Source organism: Crocodylus siamensis, chromosome 6, assembly GCF_052110815.1.
Source record: "Crocodylus siamensis isolate JL-2025a chromosome 6, ASM5211081v1, whole genome shotgun sequence".
Classification (NCBI taxonomy): Eukaryota; Metazoa; Chordata; order Crocodylia; family Crocodylidae; genus Crocodylus; species Crocodylus siamensis.
Genome location: NC_143400.1, coordinates 10,543,481 through 10,559,529, shown reverse-complemented (window position 1 = coordinate 10,559,529; position 16,049 = coordinate 10,543,481). Strand labels below are relative to the sequence as shown.

Below are 16,049 nucleotides of genomic sequence, written 5' to 3'. Positions count from 1 at the left end.
CTCAGGGGGTGCATCTACATATGTGTTTTACTGCAGAGTAGACTAAGTAGGTCTGCAGTAAATCGTCACCATCGACACACATGCCAGTATTAGGGCACTGTAAATTAATTAACTCTGATGTAAGATAGTACTGTCATCTTACGGCTGAGTACCTACATGCAATGAAATGCACATGCAGACGATGACAGGGGCTGGTTGGAGCATTAAGGTGCTAAAGTGCATGGGCTGCCTATCACCTAGCCCCACAGTTCAGCACCTGTGTGACCCAGCTTGCCCCTCTGCCACCCAGGACCTCCCTACCAGCTTGGGGCTGCTCCACCCTTGCTCAAAGTGCTGTGGTCCCGGCCGCATGTGTAGATACTCTACTTGGGGGCAGTTGACTCCAGTGCCAATTGCGCCAGTTATTGCTCTGGTTTAATTGCACGTGTAGATGTACCCAGGATGCTCCACCACCGATATGATATTTTTGGTGAAGCAACTGCAAGAAAAGTATGGAGAAAAATGAATACCACTGTACAGTCAGCATGGGTTCATAGCAGGCAGCTCCTGCCTCACTAGCCTGGTTACAAAATGCTTGGATGAAGGAACAGAGGTATTTACTTAGATTTTAAAAAGGCCTTTGGCACAGTGTCACACCCAATTCTTATAAATAAACTAAACAGTTGCAATGTAGATTATTACACAGTCCGGTGGGTAGAAAATTGGCTTATGGGACGCACCAAGGATGGTGGTGGACAGGTTGGTTTCTATCTGTAGAAATGTAGGCAGCAGAGTCCCCCAAGGCTCTGTCCTGGGACTGGTACTATTCAATACTTTCATCAGTGACTCAGACGAGGGAGTAGAAAGCACCCTGTCCAAGTTTGCTGATGACACCAAACTATGGGGGGTACTACACAAACTAGATGGCAGGGAGCGAATCCAGGCTGATTTGGACAGGCTAGGGAAATGGGCCAAACAGAATAGGATGCAGTTTAACACGGATAAGTGTCATGTCACCTGGGGAGGAAGAATCATCAACACTTATACTCTAAGAGGTACCACTCTGAGTAGCACAATTGTGGAAAGGGATCTCAGAGTAGTAGCTGACTCCAAAATGAACATAAGTCACCAGTGTGATGACGTAATAAGTAAAGCTAACCGCACCCTTTCTTGCATAAGTAGGTGCATCACAAATAGGTTTAGGGAGGTGATACTTCCCCTCTGTGTGGCATTGGTCAGGCCACAGCTGGAGCACTACGTCCAATTTTGGGCACATGCTTCAGGACGAATGTGGATGGCCTGGAGAGGGTTCAGGGGAGGGCCACTCATCTGGTTAAAGGCCTACAGAAAAAACTCTATGTGGACCAATTGGGAGACCTGAACCTCTTCAGCCTCCGCAAGAGGAGGCTGAGAGGTGATTTTGTGGCCGCCTACAAACTCAGTGGGGAGGCCAACAAGAAATAAGGGGATACAATGTTTACCAGGGCGCCTGTCAAGGTAACTAGAAATAATGGCCACAAACTGAAAGGGAGCAAATTCAGATTGGACATCAGGAAAAAATTCTTTACGGTGAGGGTTGCCAAAATAAAGAATACACTTTTGAGGGAGGTGGTGCTGTCCCCTTCCTTGGAGATAGTTAAAAGGAGATTGGACAGACACCTGTCTGGGGTCATCTGACCCCAGCACTCATTCCTGCCCAGGGCAGGGGTTGGACTTGATGATCTAGTAGGTCCCTTCTGACCCTAACGACTATGAAACATAACCTTCATCAATCTGATGAAGGCCTTCAATATGGTCAACAGACAGTAGGGGTGTGCAAAACAGGCTGTATTCAATTTAGATATGGCCTGAATTGGGGACAGTGATTTGATTTGTTGACTTGGATCACCGTCTCTGATTTGATTCAGCTAAATCTGAAGATTCAATTTTGATCTGGAGAATCAGTGACTTGGCCGTAGACACAGCTTTAAATATTTTTTCTGAATACCTTGAGGTACCAGGTGCGGCTCGTGAACACTGCGATGCTGGGGCAGATGGAGTGTCCCCAGGAGCATGGGGGGGGGGGGGGGGGGGGGGGGGGGGGGGGGGGGGCTTCCACGTGCTGGGCAGCAAACCTGGAAGTGGACCAGAACTACTTCTGGTCCACTTCTGGGTCTGCTGAGGAGTGTGTGGCCCTCACTCCCCCTCCAGCTCAGCAGCTGGCTGCAGGAGAACTCTGGGTGCCCCCCCAGACCCAGGAGAAACCAGTCACTGAGCTGGGGGAGGTGCAGGGGAGCTTTCTCCCAGTGCGCTCCTTGGCAGACCTTCTGGCTCACTTCTGGGTCCACTGCTGAGCACACTGAGGAGGCCCCCTCCATGCTCCTGTGGGATGCTCCATCCACCCCACCATCAAAGCATTCACGAGCCATCTGGTACCTTGAGGTATGCAGAAAAAACATTTAAAGCTGTGCCCATGTCTGAATTGCCAAATCTTTCTGAATCTCTCCGAATCGATTTGGAGGGTTCTGATTCAATTTGGAGAGATTAAAGGGTCTCCCGATTTGATTCGGAGTCAGTGATTTGGCCACCAAATCAGGAACCAAAGTTTCGCACAGCCCTAACAGACAGGGCCTTTTTACCGTTCTGAAGAAATTGGGTTCTTTCCCCAAACTGCTGAACACCATTCACTCACTACATCAAGGTATGAAGGCAACTGTAGCATACAAAAACAAAGAATCAAATGCTTCCGAAATCAACAATGGGGTGAAACAGGGGTGTGTCTTAGCCCCCGTGCTCTTTAACATCTACTTTTCATTCCCACTTCTTCATGCATTCAAGGACAGCAATGATGGTTTATCCTCGAACCAGACTACATGGAGGCTTGTTTAATATCATAAGGTTTAGAGCAAAAACCAAGGTGAAAGAGCTGATTCTGAGAGATTTCCTGGTTGTAGATAACCACAGCGAATCTTGGAATAACAACAAACTATCAACTAAGGTGAAGATGCATATCTACAAAACTTGTGTGCTGTCATCCTGGCTTTATGGTTCAGAAACACGGACTACATATGCCAGATGCGTCAAGAGACTTAACAGCTTTCATATGAGATGCCTGTACAAGACCCTGAAAATAAAGTGGGAAGACAAAATACCAAACACAAAGTGCTGGAGTGCATAGGACTAATACACTTACAAACCACTACAAAGAGGAGGAGGTTGCAACGGCTTGACCATGTCAGAATGGAAGGAAGACCATATCCCCAGCATGATCCTGTCCAATCTGAAGGGAACATCTGCCACTACATGCAGCCCAGCGTGAAGTGGGCTCTGATCCCGAGATGGAAGCCAGGCAAGAGAGGAAGCAGTGTGCTGTAAACTTGGACTCTAACTCAGACAACACAAGAATCTGTGAAACTTATAACAAGCTGTATCACTCTCAAATAGGGCTAGTTAACCACAAGTGGATTCACCATAAAGGATCTGGGTTTCCCGTTTCCCATGGGAAAACGGAGAAAAATGCAGCTTTCCCCCTTTGCCTTAGAAAAACACAGATTTCTCATTTTTGATGGAAAAACACTTTTGTAAAGAGCTCTCTGCAGGCTGGCAGAGTTCCTGCCTGTAAGGGGCTGTGGGGAGTGGCAGGAGGGCAGTCAGGCAGGGGGTGCCACGTGCATGTATATGACATGGCTACCAGGCAGCCTAGGGAGCAGGTAAGTCAGGTGGGGGGGAGGGGGCAGGGATTGAAACCCCTAGAGGGAGGGAGTTGGGCAGGGCTGTGGATGCATCTGCTGCCCAGCTGGGAGGTGTGTGCGGCTTGGAGTCCAGGGCCACGTGCAGTCACAGAGCCCCAGCCGGGAGCAGGACGGGACCATGGGAAGCTTCTCGGGGGGGTGGGTGCAGGGCTGGTGCTGCACACACTCCTGAGGAGGGGCAATGGGGACAAGTGCCTCCCAGCTCTGTGTGGGATGGGGGTGGGCTGCCCACTGTAGGCTCAGGCTCTCTACCCTGCTGCCCTCCCCCAGGTCCTCTGCAGCTCAGCAGGCAGGACCTGGTATAGCAGGGCTGGGGGGCTACGGCTTGGGACTAGGGGGCCTGGATCGGTGTCCTGGTGAGCTAAAAAGACAAAGGGAGCTCTAATTTTCCATGATGGAAAACACTATCAAACGCCAAAATATAGGTATTTAGAATTTATTTTACTATAAGAATAGAGGCACTGGCAGGCTTCCAAATTGCTTTAAAATTATAACTATATCAATAAAACATTGTGTTCAACTGATACCTATATATATAGCAGCGTTCCATTTTAATCGTGGATTTGGGGGGCTTTATTAGAGAATTTGTTATTTTTATCAGCAAATTTACTATTTTTATTAGAGAAAATCAGGATCTCTGCTCATCAGGCACCTGACAAGACCACTTACATGTACATCGTGATCCAGAGGATCAACAGCTGCCTAACTGAAGACAGATCATATTAATAAAAGCATCCAAAAATAACCTGTCTTAAAACAATGTTACTAAGAGCAATTCAAAGAACTCAGCTTTCACTCTCTTAACTTGTGGAATCATTATTAACTAGTTGTCCAATCATCACACAATCTTTTAAGGACAAACAAAACTTGAATTTCAAGCAGGAAAAAAAACCCATTACGGCTTCTTTATATGTGATAAAGAAGAAAATAAGAGCACAAGTACTATTTTGTTCTTTTGTGGGTTACCTTTGCTTTGTGATGTTACCAGGATGCCTGCAGGAATTATGACAGAAATGGCTAAGACAAGAAACATTTATTCTAACACAAATTTCTAAAAAGCAAAGGAAATACTGCACATAGTGACACCTAAATTAGTACACAATATTCTGTAGAACACTTGTGCAGAATATTTTTTAGTTTTTGGGGAGGGAAGGAAATCTACTTTAGGATTTTAAAGCCCACATTCTCCACTGACACTGTGTCTAATCTAGCTAGGAAATAACAGAATGCAGGTTAACCTTCTGAAAAATAATTCCATTAAAATATACTCTGGTCTTCAAATAACTTTCTCAAGTTAGCTTCCTTTTTTTTTTTTTTTTTTTTGCTTTATTCATTTTATAAGTAAAAATATGAATTCCCTAATTACAGTTAATAAAGATCAACTGGTATAAGATTTTAAAAATTCCTGTGTTCCCTTTGGGTCACACAATACTACTACAGCAAAAGCTGTGTTAACCAGCACTTTATTAGCTGGAAAACTCTATTAACCGGCATCCGAAGGACAGGGCAAAAGCAAAACCAGAAGTACTGGGGACTTCCCATTTTGCTGCTGCAAGCCGAATTTTTCTTTGCCACTTCTTTGGCCCATGGCTCAGGTCAAAGCAGCCTACACGGGCCCCTCCCCCATCATTTCAAGTTGTTTTATAATAGTACCTAGGGGTGCCTATAAACCCAATGTTACCTTTGCCACACTTCACAAAAATTATTTTATTACCTTTGAAATATGATAAAAGTAATAACATGCCTTACAAGAAAGGATGTACCAAGAAGAGCTCTCCTACCTGCCAGTGGCTGTAGTGACTTTTCAATAGAAGGCAATGGCTCCTTCCTAAGAGGTCGACTGAGAGAAATGTCCTGTGCACTGAAGAGTCCAGGGCTGTCGGTCAACTTTTTACGTCCACTGGTGTTGGTAGAGGTGGTCACTCTGCAGCTGCCTATTGCACTTGTGAAAAGATTTGTATGTTCGTCACTGCTGGCTGTTTCAGAGCTAGGAGTAAATCCTCCCAAGGACAGACCTGGGGAGTTGTCAGAACAGTCTATTTGTAATGGCGTCTGTAATCCCAATGCTAACGTATTCGATTCCGAAGGCTCTCTCCTGACCCACTGCTCCTCTCTGCTGAGCAAACCCTTTGAAGGTGAAAGGTGCGGACAAGACATATGACACCTGTGTTTCTCTTTATGTTTGTATCTCTCGCCAACAGCCTCCTTCCCAAATCTATAGCGCTTCAAGGATTCTAGGACCGTTCTAGAAGAACTGTTTGCTGTTATAGTGTCCATAGAAACCTGCGGTTGTTCTGAAGAACGATGTTCTCGGTGTTTATGACGATGTCTGTGCTTATGTTCAAGCATCCAGCCATAAGCCATTTCGGGTGGAACACTGGGATAGGTGCTCATCGACAGGAGTGGAGTCCTGCTGGTTGTAAGGAAGGCCTCCTGACGCAGAAGCTTATGTTTCTTCTTGTGGTATTTGGCAGGATTAAGAAGCAAGTGGCCTGTATGCATGTAAGAAGGTGGTGGAAGTGGGGTAGTGAAAGAAGGAGAAGGTGGTGGAGGATAAAGAGTTGGAGGGTACCTTCCATAATAGCCTAAGCCTATAGGAGCAGCTGCAAGGGGAGAAGGAGAGTAAGGCATGCCATAAGAAGGATAGAAGCCAGTACTGGAAAGAGGAAAGCTAAGGCTATGCATAAAAGGCATCTCTGCCATAGCTTCTCGCATTTTGGGGGGTCTGCCTCTTTTCTTCTTTAAATCAGGTTTTCGAATATAGTGCAAAGGATCTAAAGGAAAAGTGGGGTGGGTATAGAAGCTATTGAAATTTATTCTGAAAATAGTAGGCAATAGGTCTCGGGGTATAAAATGATGACTTCTGTGGGTAATTCTTATTTCACTCAGGCGACTTATTAGTTCCTCCAGCTCAGCAAGGAAATCAGGATCCTGCCTACCTCGGAGCTGGGGGTACTTCTTTTTCCTTTTTCGCTTCTGTCTTTTCATTTTGTCATAGCTGAGATAATCATGACTCCGGCGCTTACATTTGTGTTTGTGTTTTTCTTTTAGGCTACTTAAAACTGTTGATGTTTCAGGAGGAATGAGAGATACGTGATCAAATGAATGCCTTTTCTTCTTCTGTCCACAGAACTTCTCTGCTCTGTCTGAAGTACTGTTATTATCTGTTCCTATCCCACTGTCACTAGGAATGGTCTCGTCACTGTGAGACTCGCTGATTGGTGAAGGAGTGGCTTCCTTCAGAGATGTCAGCTCACTTAAGTGAGAAGGAGAGTTTGGCAATAAAGTAGGAGGAGATAATCTCCTCCTGCCCTTGGAGGCCTTTTTCATTGCAAGGGTCTGAACCACTCCGCCCTGTCTAGCGTGTATGTGTAAATATGGCACTGAACTCGGCTCAACAAAACCTGTATCGCTACTGACAGGGCTCTGCCCCCCACTTGCTGCAGAAGACTGAGAGCAAACTGGAGATGGAAGAACCTCTGAATTATTAGCGGCTGAAGGCAACAGTGGGGGAAGTACTTGACCTAGTGATGTCCCATTCGTTTGCTGGGCAGACTTCTCAAGAGCAGTTAAACTGGCAGCATTACTACTTAAAATACCATTTAGGACAGTTTTAGGTTTCCTACCTCTCCTCTTTCCTATGTAAATGGTTCCTTTCTTGCTGACATTTATCTGCTGCCCTAATTTAGAACCAAATGTGGCAGCAAGAGTTGACACTGTATTGTGGAGTTTTGATTGCACTTTCCCTTTGTTATTTGGTTCCACTGTACTAGAGAGGATTTGATTCAGAAGTTTCTTTCGCTTCAAACTTTTCATTTTATTTATTTTTCGGATAATTGTTTTCATTAATTGCCCATTATTTCTCTTGGTAACTTTTCTGTCTGATTCTACCTCAAGGTCAGACATGCTGCATACAGTTTGCTGAACTTCCTCTGGGCCTCTGAGCTGTTCCTTTCTCTCAAAGAAATCCCCACTCCGGTGCTGGTCACTTTCAGACTCAATCTTATTGGAATTATCTGTAGCAACAAAAGGTGCTACAGAAAGAACAGGTGGTTTCATTTTAACTGATGATCTGATCTGCCTTTTGGGTCTCCCTCTCTTCTTTGGAAAAGCCTGGCCTGTTAGGCTTTGTTTTAAGGAGGGAATTTCTACCTCTGGCTGCAGAACAGGTGGCTCCTGCTCCTCCTTTGACTGCACAGAGAAAACTTTTGATGCTGGGATTTTTAGGGTTCTCTTTGGGGGACCTTCAAGCTCAGGCATCTCCTTTGATTTTGGCCTTCCTCTTTTGGGCTTATACATTTCAGGTAAGAGGTCATCTGCCATACACATGCTGGAAGGCTGTTTGTGGGTAGTATAGAATTTTTGAGCCTGTTTGTCAGCTTCTGTCAGCAGTGCAAGCGACTGTCCACTACTAGACTTGCTCAGTTTTGGCAACTGATGTTTGACAAATTCATGTTCTATAAATGATGATGACCCTATATTTTTCAAGAACTTGGCCTGTTCCAGATTACTGCTTGACAATGTACTGTATGAAATGTTTTTAAAAAGCTCTGACCTTTCTAATTCTAGACCCTTTGGAGACCGACATGCATTTCTAGACACCACTTTAGTCCATCGTGGTTTCCTTCCTTTTCTTTTCTTTAATGGTTTTGACTGCTGACTAGTGCTCAGACTTTCAGCACCTTGGCAGGATTTCTCCGATGCAGTTATTGCGCCAATCTTTAGAAACTGTTTGCTATTAAACAAACTTGTGAAACTAACTACTGAAGGGGTGAGAGAAGCATGAATGCTTGATTCAGTTACCAAGCTGGATTTCTTTCCTATAGCAGGAACAGTTCTTGGGGTTTCTACACGTGTGCCTTTTGAATCGTTTAAATCTTTGTCAGTACTCAGACTGTGATTTAATGTTCTGTTCAGGTTCAGAAGTGTACTGTCAGAAGAAAAATGGGTCTTTCCACTCTGCTCAGAAATTCCTTCTAACAGATCTGCTGTGGTACTTAAATGCAAAGGATTTGAAATTAACTGAGAGGAAGATGCTGTGAGACTCCTACTTAAGGTAGTAACAGACACAGTGGGTGAAGGTGATGGGAGGTTTCCCTCCCCTACTGCACTAAATGGGGACTTTGCTGTAGATACATCTGAAGCTCCTCCCGTCCTGAAGTCTGGTGAAGTGCAATATACTGGAGGCTGCTTTTCATGCTTAGATGCCTCAAAAGTCCCCTTTTCATTGGATGAGAAACAGTCTTGTGGAATGCAGGTTCCTTCCTTACATTTCTCTGTATCTACATCAGCAACCTCTTTCCGAAGAGAAAATTTTTCCAGGACACTTTCTTTATTCTGTCTTATAATATGTTTTTCAAATGTTTTACTGTTGTTATTGTCTTTCAGTAAATCTGTAGTCTCATGGCTTTCAAGGCTACTGAGGTTTGAACTGCAAGAAAGCTTGAAGGGCTCTGTAGAAGGCATGTGAGAAAGGCTTGTGTCAGCTTTCAGAGTCCCAGAGTCCTTGTTAACTACTAAACCTACTGGACTGCCAATCCCCAGTGGCTTCTTCCCAGAGTCCTTGTTAACTACTAAACCCACTGGAGTGCCAATCCCTGGTGGCTTCTTCCCAGAGTCCTTGTTAACCAATACCGTTGAACTCCCAAGGGTCATTGGCTTCTTCCCAGAGTCCTTGTTAACCAGTCCCACTGGAGCGCCAATCCCTGGCGACTTCTTCCCAGAGTCCCTGTTAACCAGTCCCACTGGAGTACCAATCCCTGGTGATTTCTTCCCAGAGTCCCTGTTAACCAGTCCTACTGGAGTGCCAATCCCTGGTGACTTCTTCCCAGAGTCCCTGTTAACCAGTCCTACTGGAGTGCCAAACCCTGGCAGTTTTTTCCCAGAGTCCCGGTTAACCAGTCCCACTGGAGTGCCAATCCCTGGCAGCTTCTTTCCAGAATCCCTGTTAACCAGTCCCACTGGAGTGCCAATGCCTGGCAGCTTCCTCCCAGAGTCCCTGTTAACTGACCCTGCTGGAGTGCCAGTCCCCGGTGATTTTTTCCCAGAGTCCCTATTAAGCAGTCCCACTGGAGTGCCTATCCCTGGTGGCTTCTTCCCAGACTCCTTACTGGTCAATCCAGTTTGAGTGCCAACCCCAGGTGGTTTCTTTCCAAAGTCCTTGTTAATTAATCCAACTACTACAGAACTTGTCACTGCCTGCTTTTTCCCAGAGTCCTTGTTAACTAACCCAGTTGAAGTGCTAATCCCTGGTGGCCTCTTTCCAGAGTCCTTGTTAACCAATCCAGCTAAAGGGCCAATCCCTGCTGGCTTCTTCCCAGAATCTCTGTTAACCAATATGGTTGCACTGCCAGTCCCCAATGGCTTCTTCCCTGAGTCCTTGTTAACCAATCCAGCAGCAATGCCAGTTACTGACAGTTTCTTCATCAAATCCTTATCACCCAGGCCAGCTGCAGTCCCAGTTCCTGGCAGTTTCTTTACAAAGTCCTTATTACCCAGTACAGCTGCAGTCCCAGTTCCTAGTTTCTTATGCTTTGTTTTGGAAGACTTTGAGGGGGGGCAAGTGGCAATAAGCTGAGCCAGTTTTTCTGTTACGGTTGTTGCTCCATTAATTTGTGTTCGGTCCTTCAAGTCAGGATCACGGCTACCAACAAAAGGAGGAGGAACTGACTTTATATAATCTGTCATTTCAGACTGTAGTGGAGAGAACTTCTTAGAGGCAGGATTTGTTTCTCCTTGTACACTTTCCTCAGCATGAAATTCAACTGTTGCAACTTCTCCAGATTTCTTGTACAATTTTGCAGGGTCCTAAAAGTTTACAAAAAGAAAAATACTTTAGGAATTGAGTAAAACCAGAGAAGTTATTTCCGTCTCACCATGCTATCCTGTAATGCTGATGTACTTAATCCATGCTATCTAGTAATTTCAAAAGCCTGTAAATGAAACACTTAATTTCAGACCTTATTTATCAAAATACATTGCAATGAATATGCAGAGGCTTTTTATAGAAAACATACAAAAGCACACAATGCATCACCAAATACAAAACTTTTATTCTGTTTTAATCATAGGACATATATTTTAAAAAGATGGATTATATTTAGTGTTCACAAAAATTAGTGTTCACTAACAAGACCAAGCTGAACAATTAACTGAATAATAAAGTAATACCAAGAAGCCCCATCTGATATCAGATTACATGGAGTTAGATTCTGCACACTATCCTGAGTGTGGACAGGCAATGTGTAAACCAGTGATTTCCAAAAGAGGTCATGACCATTATGAGTGGGGACACAAGTGCCACAGACATTAAATTACCCCTGATGAGCTCAGATGAGAAGTGGGGTCACACTCAGTCATGAAATAGCTGGCAGTTGGGCTGCAGCTCAAAAAGACTGGGAACCGCTAGTGTAAAGTTATTCACATGCAGCTTTTGTTTATTCTCATCAAATCTGTCCCCCAACTCTTCCTATTATTGTAGCCAGGGGCTCTCTCCAAAGTAGATTGTTAAACATGCTAAAATATGCCAAACTGTGTTGGTTTGTGAAAAGGAAAACATGTATAATATAATAAACAATCATTCCGTTCAATTATAGCTCAACCATATTTGAAATCAAAGTTTTCTGAGCTAAAACACTATGGGTAAACCAGTGTTACAGGTGTATAGGTTGTAGCTGTGTTGGTCTAAGGACATAGGCAGACAAACCAAAGCATTCCTATGAGAGTATTTCAAAAGATTAATCTCTGCCTTTAAAGAATCTTTATCTTTTAAGTGCAACTCCCATCAGAAACTTTTGAAATACACTGGACAAAATAACTTCTCCAGAGGCATAGGGATGCAATAGGTTGTTGTTCCTTATAACTGTTAGGCAATTAACTGTACAGGCCTTTGTAAACTTATGTCATCTACTTGTTTGAGGGTTAAATCTAATAGGCAGAGTGAAAGATATTAGCACCAAATCCATGTAATGTTATAACCTTCTGCAAATTAAATTAATACGAAAACTGCTTTTTCTACTGTACTTGATAGCAAGCAAATTTATATTCAACATACTTTACAAAAAAATTAACCAGGCTGGTCAAATAGCAGAAGGAAGTTGAATATACTGAACAAATAACACCAGAATTCATTTGCAGTTATTTCTCAAACAGCATCTAGAAAGCTCTGGAGCAGCTCAAATACAATGTAAAAATATGTGTTGAATAAGTTGCTGTATGAATGAGCAGCACTGCTAGAATATTAACACTATTCTTTTTAAGCAGCTTTAGTTACTTCATCCTTTTGTTAGACTTTCTTTCCTTCCTGGCTTTACTCTCAGTTTCCTATGGGTTTCAGGGACCAAACCTTTTTTAAAACTCAGAGCTTAACTTTAGGTTTCCCTGTTCATGGAAAGTCAATGGGATGTGGGCTCTTAAATTGTTTAGGCACTTTGAAAAATCCCACTGTTAAGACACCAAAACATGGATTTGGGAAGCCTCAATTCTGGCGCCCAAATTTGGAAGATGTGGGCTACTGGTCTATTTACTCTTTTCTTTTTCTCCCCACTCCATACAGTTCTTTCTTCCCCCTTCCTTACACTGCATATTCCGTCTCCCCATCATATATTTTTCTGTTTCTCTTTTCTTCTTCCATATTTCTCTGAGTATTGAACATCTTCTCTAACCTACTATCAATATGCCCACTCTTTGAAATTTTACTAGACATTAAAAGACTATCTACCCAGGGACAAGGTCAAGACCAAGATGAGGCAATTTCTGACATCCTGAGCTTCTGGGAAAGAATCTAAGTTAGGTACTGGTCCCTGGATCCTGCTCAATTTACACCATCATTTTAAAAAACTATGGCAGGTAACAGTGATAATTACTGAAGGCCTCCCCACCTCAACCAGCTCCTCTCAAGCATGATAATCACCTTCTTCCAACTCTAGGCTCTCTTGTTTTCTTCAAAAGTGGTCTCAGCTACTCAAAGCTTTTCCTCAACTGTTTCTGAATGCCTCTGTGTGGGATGTGGAAGCACTGTGTTGGCACATACCACAAGCCAGAAACAGCAAAGCTGCTTTAGTGCAGTCCTATGCAACAGCCAATGAGCTTTCGAATGGAGAGCTTAGTGCAGTAATCCATGCAGGCCAATGACATGGATATTCTGCTTCTGGTTCAAGAGCTTGTTCATTAGTTTCACTACAGGCCTGTCTTACAATGTATAGGTGTACCCTCTGAATCCTGGTCTCAACGCATAGTTCTAGTGCTTCGGCCACCGCTCAACTCTGAAAACTCCAAGTAGTATGCGAATGAAACAGTGGAAAGACTTGTTTAGAAAGAGAAGATTCAGAAAAATAGCACTGCATTAGTTTAAACTCAGATAACATTTGAAAGCTCCTTCCCACATAATAAGCACAGGTATTCTTTTTCTCAAATCAGGCACTAAATTTGGGCCAATAGCTAAATAAGTAAAAGACATGCTTTCAGAAAGATGCAGACACAGCAAATCCTGGACTGGACGAAAGACTCAGATCTTGAATCTTAATTTGCTTTTAAATGAACGGAAGTTCTACAGAAGGTGAAGACACTCTTTTCCTCCCACTTCTGAGCAAGTGAATTTGTCAAGCCCATTGAAAATAACTGGCAGTTATATAGAAAACAAACTAAAACCACTACTGAAGTTAAACACAGGAAGCTGAAAAAAATCTGTATTTTGGCCTACAATTTCAGTGAACAAGTACCTTTCCTAGTGAAGGTCAGATATTTAGATTTTTTCAGAAAGTCACTTTACTATAGGGACTGTGAACGGAAGTAAATTGGTTTAATGAACAATTTTGGAGAATCAATTTTATTTTGCCACTTGGATACTAAAAAAACCCCCAAACCCAATAAATGGGTACATCTCAATGAGAACATTTTGTTGCTCACAGACTATTGTATCAACAGGCTGCTACTGTATTTACAAGGCATATGAGAGGCAACATTTATAAAGTGGATCAGTTGAACAGCTGTTTGTTTACTACACTCTGAAATATTAATTGAAGGTTGGTGGTATTAAGTGACTTTTCTAAATAAAAATAAGTTATTCATATGCTGTTGTCCAACTATCAGATTAACTTACAGATACATTTAACCAATTAGCTGAACTGCAAAAGCAATATATTGCTACCTTTTCCCATTATAAGTCACTAAGAGCTCAGCAATCAAAACATTTCATGTGCCTCAGGCTTTTTTTTTTTTTTGCAGTAATAGTATCAAATGTATAAAGAAAGCTAAGAGTGAAAATTATAAAGCAATTCTGGTATTCAAAAAAATGAAAATGACCACTAATGTTCCTGGATGAGTGGGGAATATTGCTCAAGCTTTTGGCCAACATTTTACTTCACTGGTTTGACCATCCAAGGAGTCCTCCTTCCACTGAGAAAGATACCACATTAGCATTAGAACAATTATCTAAATGTTATTGTTATTAATTTCTTACAACTTCCAATACTATTTGACAGCAGCCAAAAGTAGTAACACATGGGCTCTGCCTTGAAGTGCTTCCAATCTAATTAAATACGCAATGGGGTTGGGGAAGGAAAGACGAGGGCAGGAATTACAATAAATGTACAACTGCTCTGGGAGCACTGCCGTCATCTTAATGGACTTTAGTTGCTCTGTTTGAATTTGTTTTAAACTGTTTATATGATAAAAACAGGGACGACACCTGGACTGAAATGGAACAACTGCCAGTGGCAATACAGAAAATACAGGGAAAAGGTCCTGATTTCACATTGCTCTAGCATCAGTAGTTCAAGTTCCTTCAGCTGTTTCAAGGCAGAAGATGGCAACCCTCACCCCACCATGAGCTGAGCTCAGCTGCCTGATTTTAAAATAGGAGATTTTCAGAAAGCTGCTGACAGCCCTTTGACTTTGGAATTCAAGGCTGCTGCACACAAAATAAAATTATTTTCAAATACTGCCCCAAACAAAGCTTTGCTTTTGTTAGCTTCTTAGAGTATATGTAATTCCTACAGTTCCAATTCTAATTTATTTTTACTCAGTCAAGCTCATATTCCATTTTGGCCAAGCACTTGGCTGCTGATCCATCTTCAAACTACCTCCAGGCTGGGTCAACACTGAGAATTTTACAGATGTCTCCTACCATTCATCTACTACCAGTGCAATTCTGGCAGTGCTAGCAATGGTATGACTGCTAGCCACAGGTTTTAAGTGTCATCTAACACAGCTCAAAGTGTTAGATCAGTATAAATATGCTTGTGTCCAGACTGTGCTAGAGTTCAGATCCTGACTAACATTTTCACTAATCTACACTAAAATTTTCAGTGTAGGGCAGGCCCCTGCAATTGAATGTTGCTTTGAACAATGCTCATTGCCTGTGGCCCCAGGAGTGACTCCAGAAATTAAACAAGTTTCCCCCAAACAAAAGGTTGTTGATTAAAATAATTTTTAAAGCAGACACCTGTTAAGGGCCAGGTCTCTCCAGCCCCAGATGTTTCAGAGGGATGATGTCTTTAGCTCCTCTCTGTTACTAACTTTGAAGTTGTTAGTGCTAAAAGGTTTTTTTAGTTTTGAAAACAGTTTGGCTCAGAGCCCAGCTTGTCTATGGCAGTCATAATCTTGCGTAAATTGTGGCTAGGGCTTCACACTTCAGATGAACTTTTTCCTGTTGTATAAACAAACGAGATAGCTGAGAAGACAGCCAATATCTGTCCTACAGCCTCAGAGGCACAGCAAGATGCCACTCTTCTCCAACACAGTATCTTCTGTTGAAGCATGTTTGCTTAAATGGAAAGGGAGTGAAGTTCACTTCCCTTGCACTGAACAACCATGACATTGTAAGGCATACTTCTACCCATGTTTATCCACAGCTCTACATTGTATATCCATCCTCTTGCTTTTACTTTGTTTCTGCTGCTCCAAGCTGGTCGATATGCAGCTGAATAGGCATTTTTCTTTCTTTTGATGTGGTACAATAGGTTCAACAGCTCTGTACTGTGGTTTGCTTTTGACAGATGCGCACAGGATTCTATCAACAGAGGAAATAATTGCTCAAGAATTCCCCCTGCTCTACTTTTCAAATGAAGACACTTTAAAATGACCAAAACTCATCAATTTATTAATAAGATTTGGGATTAAGCAGCACTGACCAAACTCACAATTGTTTCTGGGAAGTAATGCCTCATCCAGTATGTGCTTATAACATATACCTCTGTTTGGCAGGTGTAGTCACGTATGGGCAAACACTCATAGCTACATTCATTTCAATACTGGTAAAAAGTGCTAAAATCATTTTCTTGGCTACATTATGAAACTAGACATTGAAATGAAACTTCAAGTTTTGCTTTTATATTTATT

The 16,049-nt window shown here is 42.8% G+C and overlaps 1 protein-coding gene across 5 annotated transcripts in view; it reads right to left on the bottom strand.

The window, feature by feature from the left end:
- Positions 1–16,049, bottom strand: part of ASH1L (ASH1 like histone lysine methyltransferase) — a 99,859-nt gene that overhangs the window by 60,459 nt on the left and 23,351 nt on the right. For all 5 annotated transcript variants that reach the window (XR_016443301.1, XM_090055489.1, XM_090055491.1 and 2 more), the window contains exon 3: positions 5,492–10,517. Coding sequence is in view for 4 of the 5 variants with exons in the window: in XM_090055489.1 (XP_089911615.1) it covers positions 5,492–10,517 (5,026 nt within the window). In the remaining variant the exon portion in view is untranslated. The remainder of the gene's footprint in view (positions 1–5,491; positions 10,518–16,049) is intronic.